The 18,024-nt window shown below is 36.2% G+C and overlaps 1 protein-coding gene across 1 annotated transcript in view; it reads right to left on the reverse strand.

The window, feature by feature from the left end:
• Positions 1–230: 230 nt before the first annotated feature.
• The window catches only part of GUCY1B1 (guanylate cyclase 1 soluble subunit beta 1), a 41,860-nt gene continuing 24,066 nt past the window's right edge, over positions 231–18,024 (reverse strand). Inside the window, exons 6-14 of the mRNA XM_066186084.1 lie at positions 11,857–12,087; positions 11,340–11,456; positions 10,377–10,510; positions 9,489–9,686; positions 7,567–7,804; positions 6,594–6,734; positions 5,286–5,440; positions 4,867–4,993; positions 231–1,558 (exon numbers count right to left, since the gene is read on the reverse strand). Coding sequence (XP_066042181.1) covers positions 1,535–1,558; positions 4,867–4,993; positions 5,286–5,440; positions 6,594–6,734; positions 7,567–7,804; positions 9,489–9,686; positions 10,377–10,510; positions 11,340–11,456; positions 11,857–12,087 — 1,365 coding nt within the window. The 3' untranslated portion in view covers positions 231–1,534. The remainder of the gene's footprint in view (positions 1,559–4,866; positions 4,994–5,285; positions 5,441–6,593; positions 6,735–7,566; positions 7,805–9,488; positions 9,687–10,376; positions 10,511–11,339; positions 11,457–11,856; positions 12,088–18,024) is intronic.

Here is an 18,024-nt window from a genome sequence, read left to right on the forward strand (position 1 = left end):
TTGAAGCATTAACCTCAATTCATTTGTTCATTTTGAGCACTACTTTAATTTGAGGATGTGATCCATTAACCTGAATGTGTGAGATACTCGGACGTTTGCAAACATTAGAACAATGACTCAACAATTTATTTAAATTTGAACTGCAAATTATTTAATGGAGAAAATACGTGCTTTGTATCAAACAATGAAATAAAGTTTTCTACCAAAAAAAATCACAAGATTTCTAGAAGTCAGTGGAAAAAATAATTTATTGCAATTTCTTTTGCACATTAACATGAAACATTTATACATATATATTCTGTGCTAATAAGGTACACTAGATATAGACATTTTTTATACACAAAGTAATTGCACTATTCTATTATATAATGCAAATATTCAGAAATGATCAGTCAGATAAGAACAGATACTATTCACATTAAAATGCACTATATATTAAAGTTATGGAAGTTCTATGCATCTGAAAACTTGTCCACTTTTACTAACTGTATCAGCTGATGAAACACTCTATGTCCCTTTCCAAGCTTTACATCCTTTAATTATGTCATGATGCCTAGAATATTACCAGGTCCTCTCAAGGAATAAAATAAGATCATTTCTGTAATTAGGGAGACCAAACTTAAAGGCAACCATGTCTCAGCAGCATGCCTTCCAACTCCAGGGGCTACATCAGATGAGAATCAATGCACTATGAGTGGTCTAAAATTGTCCAGCAATCTATTACTCATATGACAATTTAATTTAGTTTATATAAATCAGTGAGAAACACATTGCAAGTTAACAGCATTTCAGTAGAAGTACATTGGCACATGCTTCAAATGGCAGTATCAGAAAAACAGCTGCCCCCTTCCAATACAGATGTTTACAGTGTCCACAAAGGGGAAAATGCAGGATGATATCAAATAACAAACCTTTTTCTAACCAGGAATTTACAGAGCATCAAGTGTTATTCACAAAATGAATGAGAAGCATGGTAATAGCAGAACTAAATCTGATACCATTTGTGCAATAATTTTCGTAATGCTGCTTTAGGTGTTTTGTTTGTTTTTTTTTTTTTTTTTTTAATATAGTTCCTTAGGTTCACTGTTCTGCCTATCAACTGAAATACCTATCTTTCCAGAAATGTCATCAATTCACATAACCACAGTACTTCAGAGATGAAGATGAAGATGTGAAGCATCAGATTGAAGTGGTTAGTTGTGGCGTGCATACGACAGTTTCATTCAATATTATCTGGTGGTAGGAATGGTCACATGACTGACATGCAAAAATGCATATCAAAAAAAAGGGAAGCTTGAAATACATGCTTATAGCAGAGATACAACAGTACCAAACAATAAGGACAAAAAATTAGCAAGCAAGCCAGGAGAAAAATGGTAAGTATGACTTCAGGAGTAGGGCAAAAGACAATGTTATTGCACATGGGAATGGGAGATACAACGTGAAAGAACATCCATAACATAACCTTACTGCCTGGCACCTATTTGAAGACAGTATTGCACCCTATTCAGCATCCTCTTCCTCTTCCCTCAGCTCAGAAAGCATCTTGCTTTGTTTCCTTGAGAGCATGCAAGCAGAATTTCAGAAGTAAGGAATTTTCTTTGAAGCAACAACATGGTGGGTTAATGCAATGACAAAATACATTTTACAAGTTGCAACCAGTATCAGTAAATAATAAAAACTAAAAAACCAAAAAGCATAGGTAGTGCATGTTTTTCTCTCCTATGTGTTGTATGTAGGAATGAAACAATTCCTACATGCCCTGGTGAACTACCAGCTCTGCCTGAGATATTTCAATTTGTTCCCACCAGTAATGTGGGAACAGGGCAGGAGAGAAAGATATTAAAAACTGGAGAGGGAGTAAAATTGCAGTCATCCATCTGAGGCTCTCGGCAAGATTTATTTATTACAACAAATCTGTTTCTCGAGAGAGAAACTTCAGCTGAACCTCTGTTAAAATAATGAAAACAGTAATAATTAATCTTATAACATGCAAACAAGCAGATGCAAAATGAATAATTGGTTACAGTTGCTTTGTTCTATGCGTGTTTCTGACGCAATTCTGCTTATTGCTGTACTGGTATCATGGAAGAGATCAGAGAAAAAAGGTGAAGGAGCAGTACTCCAAACCAACATTTATTCTTGTAAATTAGGTCTTTCTCAGAACTGCTGCTCATGGGGACTGATATCAGAGACATCAACCCAGAAATCAAGTTTGAGGCATGCTGAGCTGCTTCAGCCCTATCATTTTCTACCAGCCTAGTAGAGCAAAAATGTATTTTAAGCCTTGATTTCACATCTCTTATGGCATCTGCAAATACATTGTCCTTTATCCTCACAATGTCCTTATTACTGATCTTCAGAGTAAAATATCATGCTGATAGATTTGCAAATGCTGAGCTAATAGCTCTCTAATAGATATAACAAAAAGAAAAATACATCACTAATATGCATCAATCCTAGATTGAAGATATTGGAGGTAGAAAACTTCACAGTAAAAGCATAATGAGTAGAAGTATCTTCAGGATGATTTAAGAAATATTTTTATGCTTACTTCTATATGCCACTTTTTGCAATATTCTGGAGTGACCTTTCAGGAAGTTTACCATATGGTTTCTGAATATATGTTAACATGCCCTTATTTACTGTTATGTACAGTCCCCCTGAAATAAATGGCACTGCACGCAATAATACATTAGCATTCTGAAAAGCTTCTGGAAAGAAAACCAATACTACATGTGTTCATAAAGCAAAGTGATTATTTTAAAGTGATCAAACATAAAGAAGTTGGTTATCTGATTTCTGCTTTTGAAATAAAACTATTATGCACAGCCTACAAAGTGCCAGAAAAAAACATGAAGAGTACCTTCACAGTAGAAACTGAGAACAGTTCAGAAAATCTTAAAGGAGTAAAACTTTGTGCATTTTTTGTGTATGGAGAGATGAAATTGTGCAGGGAGTGAAAAAGAATTGAAAGGTTAGAGGAATATATTCTTTCACTTTTCAAGATCACCTCTGACAAAATGATTATCAGTTCACATCACATCAGTGTATTTTTTTATGCTCCCAAACTTAGGACAATTTAGAAGAGATACCTGTCTCGGGAGAAGTCCTTCGGTCTCTAAGAATTACATCTATATCTGAATTTCAGAATTAACAAAAACTAACAAAATCAGTTAGACTGTTTTTGAGTGTGCTGAAACTGTTAGTCTTAAGTGCTCCTGAAAATCAGGCTCACAGTATTTCTCAGTCAGGTTTATTCCTGCCCCCATGTCTCCCTCTACAAAGCTCAATTGCTGGATAATTGTATCAGCAAGTGTCTCTCAGGACTGCTGTGAGGATTAACATAACCAGCTGTTGTACAAGATCTCTGAAAAGCAATTACAATATTTAAAGTCTTAAACTACTTGAACCATATATTCATATTAAACATGTGTTAGGCTGAAACAAGGAAAATACCCACCTGACTCAGTACCTCTCTGAAATTTACATTTAAAATTATAATGTGCCTTGCTACAAATGATAGGACATTTATAATGCAGAAAAAAAGTGAAAGGTGTTTAATTAAAAATATTTTAAATAAAATACAACAATAGATTTGAAATAATGGAAGCCATGTGAAATTATAGTTATCTTACTGTAGAATAAGAATAGAAAAGTATTCTCAAAAGCGGCACCCAGAATATAATTTTAAGTAATATATATTAAAATACAGAATTAAAATGCAGAGTTAAAGTACAGGGGGTTAATATTTGGAGTTACCATTAAAAAGCCAGTATTCAAATACTTGGGTACCAGTGGTAATAAATCTGGATTAGATCTCCTTAAAAGCTGAAACAGTTTAACAGCCTAAGTTACGTTTTCAGAAGTACATGAGCATTCAGACACATAATTAATTTCCTTTGACTTACAAGAATTTTTTCAGCCAAGGTAACCGATGACTTCCATTATTTTAGTCAAGTGTGTTTTTAAAATTAAATACATTCGTTGAAAACTCATTCTTTTTGTATTACTTCAGGGCAAAATTCAAGCTATGTAAATTACTTTCATCCTTTTTTTCTTCCTGTTGACAACAGATGGACTATATGCACCTGCCTAGCTATGGCAAAGCAGCTGCCATACTGTGACCTCATTGTCTAAGTTTGTAGCACACTTTGAGTCTATTGTTAATTGGCTTTTACTGAAATTCTGGATAATACATGCCCAGAATTCTGAAACTGAGGCATAAACTTAAAGGTCCCTCAGTGCTTGAAGAGCTTTACCCTACCTCATTTTGAGAAGAGGACTTAGGCTGATATGTCGTTTATAAGAAGTAGTTTTCACCCTGTATATTTCCAAAGGCGTACCTCTGCCATGCAACAGTCTGTGAACAAGCAAGTGCCATCTGGGGTTAAGAGACCACCATACACATCAGGTGTTAACCTGCTTGCAAATAGATGCTTGACTGTTGCCTAAATATTTGAAGGCACATTTTTTCACTTATTGCAAGAAAGAAAATGGCAAATTCTGAAGTGCTGATAACCAGACATGTCAGCTAAACAGAAATTATACTGCAAAATCTAGTACAGTGCAGAAATCTGTAAGAGGGAGATATAAATATTTAAACACTTGGCACTCCCTCAAGGACTTTTTGAAATCAAAAGTATTCTTGCAGGAACTGCACAAACTGCAAAGACAAATAAACAAGGATTTTCAAGTACTGTCAAGATAATAAATGTGTTAATGAAAGAGTGTTGCACAAAACTCTTCATTTCTTTTCTATGGAACATTAAGTTTTGCAAATGTAAATGGATCTCCGTGGTTTAGATTAAATTTTTAATGTTTATGTTTGAAAAAAACCCAAAATTACACTCTGGTTACTCATACCTCTGTCTCTGTACTCTTTCTGGACAAAAACCAAACCTGCATTGGCTCTTTTTTGCCCTTCATAGAAACTGGACCTCTGTACTCCAGGTGGAACTGAGGATCTGAATTTTCTGGTGTCATAAGACACCTGAAATTGAAAGAGAAAACATGCAAATGAATGCACTTTGCATACACACCACACACTGTGTAAAATACTAAACATGCTAGATGTACGTGAGCAAACTATAAAAAGATTCAAATCTATCATTATTATATTTGCAGACCAATAACTGTGTTTCATAATACAGTTTCATGAGAACTCACATACTTAAATAACGCAGAAGGACTGTCACTTTCCACTCCAAAAAAACTTTTATGGTATGCTGACAAAGTGATTTATTTTAAGATGTCAACACCAATCAAAATAATACATCACTCACCTGTAAGTATATTCAGAGACATTAATCTTCCCCTTTTCTCCAGTAGTTTCTGTTCTGCTTGTTAGATTGACAGTATTTCCAAAGAGACAGTACCGTGGCATCCTTTGACCTATGACACCTGTGACTACCTCACCAGTATGGATTCCTATGGTTATCTTTGGAGAAAAAAAATAAGTTTGAATATTCGAAATTAACATAACTAATCTGATGCTTCTGACTAAATACAAGCAACGTGCCACTTATATCTACTAGAGTTTATTTTTCCAAAGTGCTACTCCTGCTTCTTCAAAGCCTTGGATTTTGTGGGTTTTGCCACTCTTTTGTTTTTTAACTTTAGTACAGTGTCATGCCTCTGCCTTCCACATGAACAATCAAAATCTGCAATTTTCCAGCATGCACCCTGCTGTTATGATATACCATGAAAATAAAAAAAGAGGTGGGCAGAGAGACATACTCTGCAGGTCTGTGTTTAATGAATGCTCAGAAGGTGCAGAAAAGGATGGCATAGGTCAAGAAAAAAGATGTTTCTCAAAGGAAAAATCATGGTATTTTGTATTCAGTGGGTCAAGAGATAGGACAGAGGTTTGGAGAAGCTCATTCTTGTAGCACTTTAGAGTTACTGTAAAGCCCCAAATCAAACCTTCTCACTGCTTTGCTCCCTGATAAAGTGAAGTACACAGCTCTAAGCTAGGTGACAGAACAGCAGCATTCATGTAAATAGAAATATACATTGCATTCATTAATCATTTTCTGCTCACAGCCTTCTGATGAGGACAATCAATGCTGCTTGCCCAATTCTGCATCAGTGCTACAGCATTTCCAGAAAGTCCCACAATGAGTGAAATTCCACTAATATCCACTGTATCAGTAATCATTGCTGTAACCATCTATGGAATTGTAATCCTCTTTTTAATGCAATAATTTCTCATTCTGCCATGAGGATCTGAGGCATGATCAAAAATATCAGGGAGGGAATAATATTGTTCTGCTTCCAGAGTTGAAGTAGATTCAACAGATTGTACCTGAGGCACAATAGGAATTCATTTATTATATTGAAATGATCAGAAAACAGACATAAATGATGTGGACCTAAATTAGTCCTTTACCTTTTAAAGCACAATAAGCATTTTAAGGTCTGGGAACTACACGTCACAGCTACATGTGACTTCTCACATTATTTGTATATATCAGTCTCAAAATCTAACAAAAACAAAGCTTGCATGGACTGGGACAAGAGTATTATCTTATTTCAAAACATTATCATCCTATCAAAGAACGAATTTTTCATTCAAGCCCACATTTACTAACCTGTACAGGCTCACCATCTACTTGAACTTGGCCTGCTATTTCCATCATATCCAGAGCCAGGTGGCAGATAGATCGTGCATGATGCATGCAAGGCTCTGGTAGACCACTCACTGTCATATACTTGTCCCCAACTGTTTCCACCTATCAAGACAGATATTTTTCAATTACTTCATTATTATGGCTTTTAGAGTACTAGAACTGATGTAGTGCTTCCTTCAAGACAGCTTCTCCTTTAAAATAGTTCCCTCTCCCTTTCTTTCAAATCGCCCTAGTTACTGTCATCTCTGCTTGTTATTGAAGAGAATTTATTGTAAACCCACAGTGTAACAACTTACTATGACACTGTGATAGTGTAAACCTGAGTCTCTCTTCTGGTGTCTTCTGAACAAAACTGAACACTACTTTTGTTCTGACTCACACCCTTGATTCACGTGGTACAGGGCATAAAATTCAGTTTAAGCAAAACCTAGGAATGAGCTTCCATGGTTATAAACACACAATCACACACATGTACATACGGGATGCATATCTATCTCTGTACCTTCCTGCTACCAGCCACATTTGCAACTACACCTCACTCCTAATGAGGGAATGAAATTCACATTGAGTAACTGAATAATAAGTTATAATTTACAACTAGAAGACCCAGAATAGAACTGAAAAACTTTAAGCGTAAATCAGAAGAATCACAAATGGCTTGTCTAAGTTCACATATGCTAAATGTGGAAGTACATCTGTATGTCCACCTAATGGGTGGCTGCAGAAATCGTGATGAGAACTTAGCACTTTATGTTCCTTCAGACATTTAGAGATAACCAACATACTCTTCTGTAGCAATCTAATATCAGGTAACACGGTTGAGACTGAGAACATAAGTTTTTTTTAAAAAGCCTCAAGTCCAAGAAAAGAGTGGAAAGGACTGACACCATAGTAAATTATGAAAAAGTAACAGAATAAAAAATCTTATGCTTACCTTATAAACAAATGGATTCCGTCGTGAATCAGTCAGAATATCAAATCTTGTGTAAAGATCATTTAAAAGATTGACAATTTTCATGGCTCCCTCTCCAGAGGCATGTTTACTACAGAAGGCATTGAATCCCACAATGCCACTGAATAGAATGGTGACGTTGTCATAGCGCTTGGCTGGAACAGGACGCTTGTGTCGCAGCTCATTTGCCACTGATGGCGGCAGAACAGAGTACAGTAACCTACACAGGGAAGGAAAGAAAGGCAAAAGCAAAACAGAGAGAATGTGGAGAAAGATGTTTTCAGCAGCACTCTTCATATATTAACTTCCTACCCCCCACAGGGTTTATAACATACTCCCACCATCAACAAGCAATAGAAAAGGTGTTTACTGAAGAATATGTTATTCAGAAAACAGGAAGTGATCTACATCAGCATACCATTTCAAACACCTGAAAATTATCAACAAAATGAGACATGTATTACTAATTCTTCTGATATCATTTGTTAATAGTGTCTTGGATCATTTTTACTTCTTTCTGCCACATCCTTGGCTCGTCTAATATGGTTTTGCTCACAGAACCATAAAAACTGCAAAAAAGACGATGAAGAGATCAAAGAGTTTTCCATCTCTGATCAACTCATGCACTTCTAAATGCTTCCTCTCTGTTGAGCATGCTGCTTTTAGGGTTTAGAGTGTCTTTTTAAAATTAATAGTCTATATGATATAGTAACATTTGTTCATATTATAAATTATGCAAATAAAATCCAATAACACACACAGAAATTCACCCTATTCACATGTGTATTCCTTCAGCTGCTATCTAAAGGTCCATTTCCCTCCTGACACAGCTAAGTGGACAAGCTGAAGATTTCTGACTGTTTCACAAATCTCAAACATCATTTTGTATACAGCCTCCTGCACAAACCCTCATTAGCTGCATTTTGGCAAGTTCACTTCTTGAGTTATAATTAGTGAATACTTTTGGCACATCATGCAGTAACTGACACTATCTGTTCCAGCAGCTGCCATGAAGGCTAGAATTCCTGAAGACAAAATGCCTTTATAAAGCAAGCCAACAGGAATGAAGAGAAAAAATACTTCTTAGGCTTTGTTTTCTCTGGTTCTCCTGTCCATCCCTTTCAAGTATTCTTAAAATAATTTCCATTACTCCATTACAGAAAAAACATATGTGTCAATAGAATTAATACAGAGATGGGACTACGTTATATAAATACGAATCAATCATCACATAAGCTTTGTTTAATTTGCCAGTCACTGAGCTGAAATGCCATAGACTAATGACATTTGAATTTGACTTTATATAGTTATCTGTAGAACTGGATTTGAGGCCCAATGCACACCTACTGTTATGTGTTATTTTTATGCACTTGTATCTAGATAAACCCAAATTCATTTCTACAAGTAACTATTAAATTAAATTCATAGCATTAGGCTATAGCAAAATTTCAGCTTTACACAAACTGTTTTCAAGGTTTATAAGATATGTTTCTATGTTCTATTATCTTGTGCCAGAAATACAGAAGTTGGTTTACTGAACTCTGTCAAATAGTGACATAGTAATAACCAATACCCAGCACTTGGGTATTCATCAAATTCACCTTCACTACAGTGACTGCGTGTAAGTTTCCAAAATTTTAGGTAATTTACAAATAAAAACGAATTGTCAGCTCATTTTTTATAACTTTTCTTGTCAGGGAGGGAGCCATCAAAACATCTAGGCATATAATGGCCTAGACTGTGGATGACATTTGACAATCTAAATAAAGAAATACCCTATTAAATGTTCTTTCTCGACTCCAAAATTACCAGTCTTGATTCCTTACAAGATTCTGTTATTCTTTAAAGAAGGTAGCTATAAATAATATATTGCCTTGAGTGTTTCAGCTGAATTTTGTTCTTACGTGTCTGTCTTTTTCTTTTCATCTTCCAGTGCACGCAGTGTGTGCTGCAGCCTGTCAGTGAGGATCTCAAGCTCCTGGGTCAGTTTATATTCCTCTCGGAACTGCTCTCCCAAAAGAACCAGATCACGAGTAGCATCATGCAATGGAATATCACTCAGATATAAACCTCTTCTGGTTAAATCATCCAAGTTCATCACACTGCAAAGCAGAGAAATATACAATAATACAGGTAAAATTAAACTTCCCAAAGGAGCGTTTAAAACTCAAATAAACAGCAGAGTCTGCTGAGTAACAGTAGAGAGATGAAGCTTCTGAACTTGTGATGAGCTGTGCAACATATCCCTTCTACGAAACACTTTGTAATCATTAATTTTAACCCACAGCTCTTGACTTCTGCATTTAAATACAGAATTCTCACGAATAGTTCATGAACATATCAAATGTATGTACTTCAGCACACAAAGTGAGATTATGTAAAGAATCTTTCCATTCAATCCTCCATTCCAACCACTTCTTTATCACCAATCTATTACATTAAAACTACTGCAAAAATCCATGAATCCACATAGAAAACCCAATCATTGTCACATTTCTTAGCATTCTCTGAGTTAAAAACAAAGGATAAAACTTGCAATTAAAAACACTGAATATGAGGAATAACCATTTGTACAAACTGGGCCAGAGCAGCCAATATTGACATTGAGTATTTAATAACAAGTCAAATTACAATGTTTAATGCTCCTACCTCTTTTAGCATAAACACATCAAAACCAATTAAATCAATACTTGAACCAATTAGTCTCTGTAGTACTACTGTCATAAGTGTTCTTAAAATTAGTAATTGTAAAATGAATATCAGTATTATAGAACTCTCTAGCTTTAAAGTACCTTGGTGAACAAAGAAAGAGAATGCTGTCTGCTTCAGGCAAGTAGATCATTTGCCCTTTCAGGCGTAAGCAGCTGATTTCTGTGCCAGTCAGTTCATCTTCACACTCCAACTTTTCCACATCCAACAGCCCCTCCTGGTGATGAAAAGCCAAAACTGTGTAAGGGCAATGGTGTGTTATGCACCAGGCCCAGTATGTAAGTGCACTCACTATGAAGGCAGTTAAAATATTTGGAATAGACTTACAGCCTACATTAAACCCTGATTAATTTCTCATTTGAATGCCATGCATTACCTGTACTTTAATACTATGATTTGCTACCTTGAAGACACAAAGCATGGTATCTTTCTCTACATTCATGTTCGCAACTCCTTGTTTCCTTCCACGTAATTTTTTAATGATAGTTTTGACAATACTATTGCCTATTCTGTGAAGTTCTATCTGTGCTTGGGACCACCTCTAAGAAATCACCCTGGTTTCTCTCAGGTACAGTTTTTTTTTAAATGAACAGGCTCCTTGATGTAGTAGGTGTTACTCTACACACTGCATCTGTTCATATCACCCACCTTGTCTCCTGCCCTCTTTAGAGAACAGGACACAGACCTTTGTATGAACATATGGGCCCAAGCAAGAACACATTTCATATTTTTCTCCCACATTCTAATAAGCAAAAGTAAATGCAATTACCTTTCTACATTTGCTTCGATACAACACCATAAACTAAACTGGTCCCTTGCAGAGAAAGCATCTGACATGAAGTACATTTACTTCACCATTCCTATAAAACATTCTGCTTCACAACAACTCACAAATTCAGACCTCTGACTCTCTCTTGGCTCATGACTCAAAAAGGTCTGAGCATACTACAGAGAATTTTCTCTGAAGACTTCTGAGCTTTCTGCACTTCTTATCTCTCCAAAGCACACTTCCTTAAAGAAAAGCTGGGAAAATATTCTCTAGTTACCTTAGTCCTCAGTACGAAGACTGTATTGATATGGGACAGGATCCCGTGGAAGCTGATATCAATATGAGGACGGACCAAGGAGAAAACTGACAACAGACTGCAATTTCCTGGCTGCAGCTAGAATATTAAAAAACAGAAAAAAAGAAAAAAACCCAGACTGTTATACTTTATAATAAAAATATACATAGAGCAATTAAATTCCGGTTTCTTAGATGACAATACTAAATGGAAGAGAATATATACTTTATCCTGTTCTCCATTGAATCACAAGGTTTATAAATTATTCTCTTACTGCATATGGACATGACCATAAGGAACAAAGCTGTTGTAGAATTCAGCTATTTTCAAGTCCTTTTTCTAACAAGAGAAGCACAATTTAGTAAATATTATACACTTACACTGGAATGTTGCTTAGACAGAGGATCCTAAATCTACTTTATACATCTTTATAACTAACCTGTGAAACATCTATCACTATGAATTTTCTATGACTATCCATGTATAAGAATCATCTAACCTGTGGAAGGACTCTGTATATAGCATTGCCACATTGTGTGACCACCAGATCTCTGTCAAATATGATGTGGAAAGGAAATGCCTTGCAAAAAGTATAGGGACTGATGCGAGACTCTTGGGTACCATTTTCTTCAAATCTGTCAAGGTCCTCATAGTAGTCTTCTTCTTTAGACTCTTTCTCTTCAATTAAAAATTGAATGTGGTCACACTCCTCATTTCTCTGTTGAATAACCTAGAAAAATGAAGAAAAAATGAAAAACTGAAAACTCTGCTAATCATTAGTAACTGGAATGCTACTATGGAAACAGGAATGTATTTAGAGGGGAAAGATAAATTCAAGAATGATATTCAGATCTTTAAAAAACTGCATTCTAATAAGAATTTCTGATTTCATAGTCTTTTTAATTCCAGGTGAATAATTATGCCTCTGCTTAGCCACAGTTGGCTCTCTGAAAGACCAATGTACTGAAGTTTACCCAAATACAATTTATTAAGCCTGAGTGAAATGCAAATCCTGAAATGAGGGATCAAGGCTCAGGTCACGCTGCTTGCTTTTACTGGTACTTGCCAGAAAACAGGGTGGTCCCTTCCCCTGAAATGAACCTGTGAGAGTCTTGAATCCTTTTTTTGACCAAAGCTGTTTGCAAGGTCTGTAACACAACAGCAAATAGTGCCGACTGTTTAGTGATAACTAAATAGTGCTAAGAGGGTGGGCATGTCACTGACAGCAAGAAGGAAAGTGGATGGAGTAGCTATTAGGATATACAGTCCTTACACATTCCAGCAGACTGCAAAATCAGAGCCAACAGACTCTAAAAGCAATTACAATCTTCTCTGGGTGGTACTCCATATTAAAGGAAATGACAGCAAAACTAGAATCATCTACATCAGTGGATATCAGAAAGGGGTCCTTAACACAGCATTACACTCTTCAGTAATTTTATGCAAAGTTAGTAAAAAAAATGAAATTAATACTTTTGTTTGCAGCGAGAGTCATGTACGGCAATATAATTTAAGCTAATAACTAGTAGAATAACATCATTTACCCTGAGAAGCCAAATTCACCTCTTTTCAAATTTAATTAGACTTAATGATTGGAAAAGAACAATTCTATTTACATGGTATTCTTTAGTAGCAATTTTCTGGAACATGTTCCACCTGATTCTACTTTCATGCTAAGTCTGAGCCTAAAGTCATTGGAGACTTTTCAAAGAAAAAAAAAAAACCAAAACAAAAGATTTCTTAAAATCTCTAAGGCATCCTGATTTTGCCCTTTACACATAATCTTAACCACAGAGATTAACGGTTACAATTTGAAAACAGAACAGATAAGCATGAACACCACAATTGATCCCTAAGAGGTTAAGTTTATAAAATACTGGTTCTCCAAAATTGCCAAAAATACTAGTTGATGGGTTGGGGAGTGCTGATACCTTTATTTGCTCCTATACAAATGAAGGAGTGTAAAACAAAAAACAACAGTATTTTATTGTTAAATAATGTTTAATTTAAAGTGGCAGTGTACTTTGATCTACAATTTGACTACTCATTTGAAGGAAAGAGAGGCTTTTCTGGAGGACCATTTAGAGCAAGAGCCCAATTTAGGTGCTCTATAGCTGTGTGCTGCATTATTCTTCTCTTTCGATTACTTATGTAAGTAACTTAGATAAAGATCAGCCTACTAAATTTACCAGCTAATGTAGGTAACCAAAGCAGGATGTACATATAAATTAAAATGTGCATGATGATAAAACCTAACTGCCTCAAGAAACTGTACTGGTAATCCATATGCCAGTGTGTGACAAAGAGAAATGGGAAATCATGACCTAATAAGGAGTAAGCCTCAGAAAAAAAATATATGGTGGTCATCTGAGGAAAACACATTTAAATGGGTTTGTCTAGGAGTGTGGAACACAGTAGATGGACACCCAGCCTTCCTCTGAATTCAGTGTTTAAAGGTTTTCCAGGTCTTCCTTTAAATCATTATGCCTGAAATTATGAGAGACTGTGGTCATATTGAAGACTATCAGAATGCAGTTAAAAGTCGTAGTTCTTAGTTTCTATCACTAATGCACACTCCCACAGGTTTTATTTTAATAGCACTGTTATTGTGGCCAGAGATAGCTGAGATTACACACAGAAACCTTTTTCAAATTGTGAAGATTTATCTCTAGAACAGATCTGTGCTTCCAGATCATTTCTAGTCTTGGATCTTCAAAGTGTTGCTCTTGCCACAAATGGGAAAGAACCTTGCATATTTTGGATGAAAACCTTCTTAATTCAGCAAAGCTGATTTTAAAGAAGCTAATAATTTTTAAGGAAATGTTCATATTAGCAGCACATCACCTTCCAGAGATATTATCTCCTTATAGCCACCTTACCTACTGCACACTAGTATTCTGTTACCAACCTGTACTTACAGACTTTTTTCTTCTACCATGCAGTATCTAATAGGTTGTTTTTAATAACCTCTCTTTTCATTTTATTTATTAGAAATGAATGATGCATCAGTAAACGAAACTCAGGCTTAAGTTAAAAAAATCACCTATAAAAATAGAACTGCTACATGCCTCAAGATGTCTAGCTAGTTTGAGACATGACCCTCTGCAGATCTTACAAGCTCACACAGTGACAAAGTAAGTCCTTGCACATGCTGTGCTATTTTCCTAACCTTTACAGATTAGAACTGTGCCAGTAACAGGGTAAAGCTGCAAATTTCCCAAGCATCTAGTGGAAAAACTATTTTTGATCAGACTCCAGGGCATCTAGAAATGCTTGCTGTATTAGTGCAACATGTTAGTGTAGCAAATGGACACCAGGCCAAACACATGGACATGTGTCAGACCTGCAAGACAGACACAGAACCAGCTGCATATTCCTGAAAACATGATGCACTGTGGACATGGCTGGTTTATGCAATTTTATTCCGATCATTCATGCACAGACACTTATTAACAGATGCTTTAATCATACCCCTCTCCAGGCTACGAAATCTACTGATGTATCCTTAATTAACTTCCCAACGGATATGCAATTTCATGATGTCTTTTCTGCTCACATAACTTATGAACTATCGAATCTTCCTATCTCATTACTTCATCCACCTTGTCAGCAAATTTAAAATAAGCACTTTTGACCATTAACATAAGATGTTAAATTCTGTTGCTTCACTCCTGCACTTACAGATCCAACCTAATTGGCCAGATATTTTTCTGGCATAAGGACCTGCTCTAGATACTCTGCCAAGCTTAAGTAGAATAGAACTTATCTGTTTCATTCTGCAAGCAAAGTTCGCAAGCCACACAATTTCAGCATCATTTAAATATTGGTGAAGAAGCCTCTGATAAATGCTTGACAAATCAAAGTTCAGTCACAAAGCAACAAAGCCAGCAATCAAGTCTAATTCTTCCTCCCCCTGCAGTCTTAGCTGGTGAAGTTACATCAGTTCACAATGTCTAAGAGCTCAATCACCATAGTAACTGCAGTTAAAATTGAAGGGAGAAATCACTCTCTTGGTTTGGAAGAGAATATATAGCATCTAACTGCTAACCTGCCTGTGCCTTCCAGGAGATATACCTTCAGAGCTTGCCCTTGCCTAATCAACTGAAAAGTCACATAAATATTTCAGGAAACGACAATTCAGAGAAAAGTTATTTTAAAATGAATGTGGTTTAATGTATTTGGAGCTTCACACAAGATATTAAATCAGTATTGCTGTGATACAGAATATATAATGAGCACATGCTATCTGTTAAGCTGTCATTGATGTGTCTACAAGATTCAATTCTGTAGATCTGAGCGCATCCCCAGGACACAAACATATCTCAGCATGGCAGGATAGAATGTCCTTGGACAGGGATTTTTTTTTTATAAGATTGTGAAAATGAATACAAAAACAGGGGGGTTTTGTCCTTTAAAGGTCAATACAGATGAAATTTTTGATCTCTTCTGATCAAAACTGACTGTGTAATGCTGCTTAATAAAGTCCACTGTAGCTGTTTCAGAATGATCCCAAGACAAAGGAGTTCACTGTGGAAATGGCACCACTTTCAGTTTTGCATACCCAAAGATAGAACCATGGGGATATCTTACCCTGGCAGCTGGTTTCAGTGCAGACTGTTTCACTGCACCAAACCACTGTGCCTGGAGATAGTGAAGTTTACAGCTGCCCCCGTGCCAGAATTAGAGGCTGATCATGCTCCATGACTGACTTATCTTCACACACAGTTAGCATTTTAATCTGTGGACCACTACTGCTTGTCCTCCATGACAAGTACCCAAGTAGTTTTTAGATCAGTTCTCCAGCTGGTCACATCCTCGCTTTGTTTTTGTACATTGTCATTAGTGAGTCAGAAATTACCATCCTGTCAAGAACTTCTGTTCTTTTCTCATTTTACATTGTAAAACATCTTCCCTATGTAAAATATTTTGACACTCTGCTCTCAAATAACACAACGGCAGAAGTCTGCTCTCCCAACAGATTTTTGGGCTTTGCTGGATTATGTACAACATTCTTCGTTGACCCATACCATTAGTAGCCTTGAGGGAATCCCTGTCCTGACTTCACTTTCACAGGTCACCCTCATTTATATACAAACAACCTCTGACAAGTGAAGCAAGAGAAGGCATAGCCAGTAGGCTGCTAACAGAGATCTCATGACAAAGTTTGTCACCAGCATTGTGATGGTTTTTTAGTTCTCATACTGAAACTGGCAGAACATGAATATTCTTAGTGCATACACAAAGTCAGCAACATTTTTTGAGACAATACCTGCTGCAAAAATTATATAGCCTTAGCTCTATTTGCTAAAAATTGATTACCATATCAGAGAAGGTAAGGCAAATTGGATTTGAAGTAATTAACCAATTAATGTCAACTTGGGCTTTCCAGGACTATTCAACTGGAATTTTTAATCCATGTTCAAAACAAATTGCTTTCCTTTCAGTGCTTACAACATCTAACAGAAACAAAATGACACTTCCCCCCCCCCACCCCGTACCCCCTTTCCTTCTGCACACACATACTCTAGGTGTTAAAAGAGAATGCACATTTCCTGAAGGACACCCTTCTGGAAAAAGGAAGCCCTACTTTATTTCTGTATTGTTTTATATATTTATATTTATATACACAAAATTGTTCTGTGTGAGACTGAAGAAAGGTGATAAAACATTTCTTTTTCTATTTAGCTATTTCTCCACCCAAAGAAACAATGTAGGATAAAACAAGAACAATACTTTTCTTAATATTTAGTTCTCTCTTGTGATCATTAGGTGGTTTTCTCTGCAGGCTGACGAAAGTGATCCTTCCCCTCTCCTCAGCACTGGAAAGGCCACACAGGGAGGTGCTGTGTCCAGCAGTGGCCGTAAGAGAGATGGAGCACTAGCACCTGTTGTCCAAAGAATGTGTAGAGTCTCCATCCCTAGAGATAGCTGAAAGATGGTCCAGAACAACTGGCCCTAGGTGGCTGGGCATGAGCAGGTGAGGTTAAACAAAATGACCTCCAGAGGTCCCTTCCAACCTCAGCCATTCTGTAACCCATGAAATAAAGTCTAACCACCTAATGAAACAAAATCTAACCACCTAATGAAACAAAAACAGCATTATCAAAAACAATTAAGATCTGCTACCACTTTCACAGAGACTTTTAATGTATTAGACAAATTCAAACGAAGTTTCATGAAAATGCAGACTTAGAAGCATGTATTCTCTCAAGAAGATTTATATAAGCATTTGTTCAAAACAGATGGAAAAGTGAATAACGAAGTACTAAACATCAAATTGCAGGTATCAACATTATACTAATATAAAGAGAACTGCAGAACTTACTAAGTCAGTCCTGTGTTGGACTGTTATGTAAATGGTTTGGATAAGGAAATTTGAAAGGACAACTCAGGAATCTCTTTGCAAGACAGAAGATGACTCCCGTAATAACATTGGAAACTTTGGGCTAGGCACTGAGCTTTTTTATCAGATTCAAAAAAAAAACCTCATTCTTCCTTAGGCAAAATTCTAACTGAGGTCCAAACCAAAAATTTTACAGTAGAGGCATTGATTGGTCCACAAAAACTGGAGGAATTAAAAGCAATTCCGTCGTTTTTCTGCACTGTGCTGTTTCGAACAATGCATCGCTAACAGATTAAAACACAAAAGCATTAATTTAGGAAACTA

The sequence above is a fragment of the Chamaea fasciata genome, unplaced genomic scaffold (genome assembly GCF_029207755.1).
Source record: "Chamaea fasciata isolate MVZ Bird 193981 ecotype frontalis unplaced genomic scaffold, bChaFas1.0.hap1 SCAF_6, whole genome shotgun sequence".
Classification (NCBI taxonomy): domain Eukaryota; kingdom Metazoa; phylum Chordata; class Aves; order Passeriformes; family Sylviidae; genus Chamaea; species Chamaea fasciata.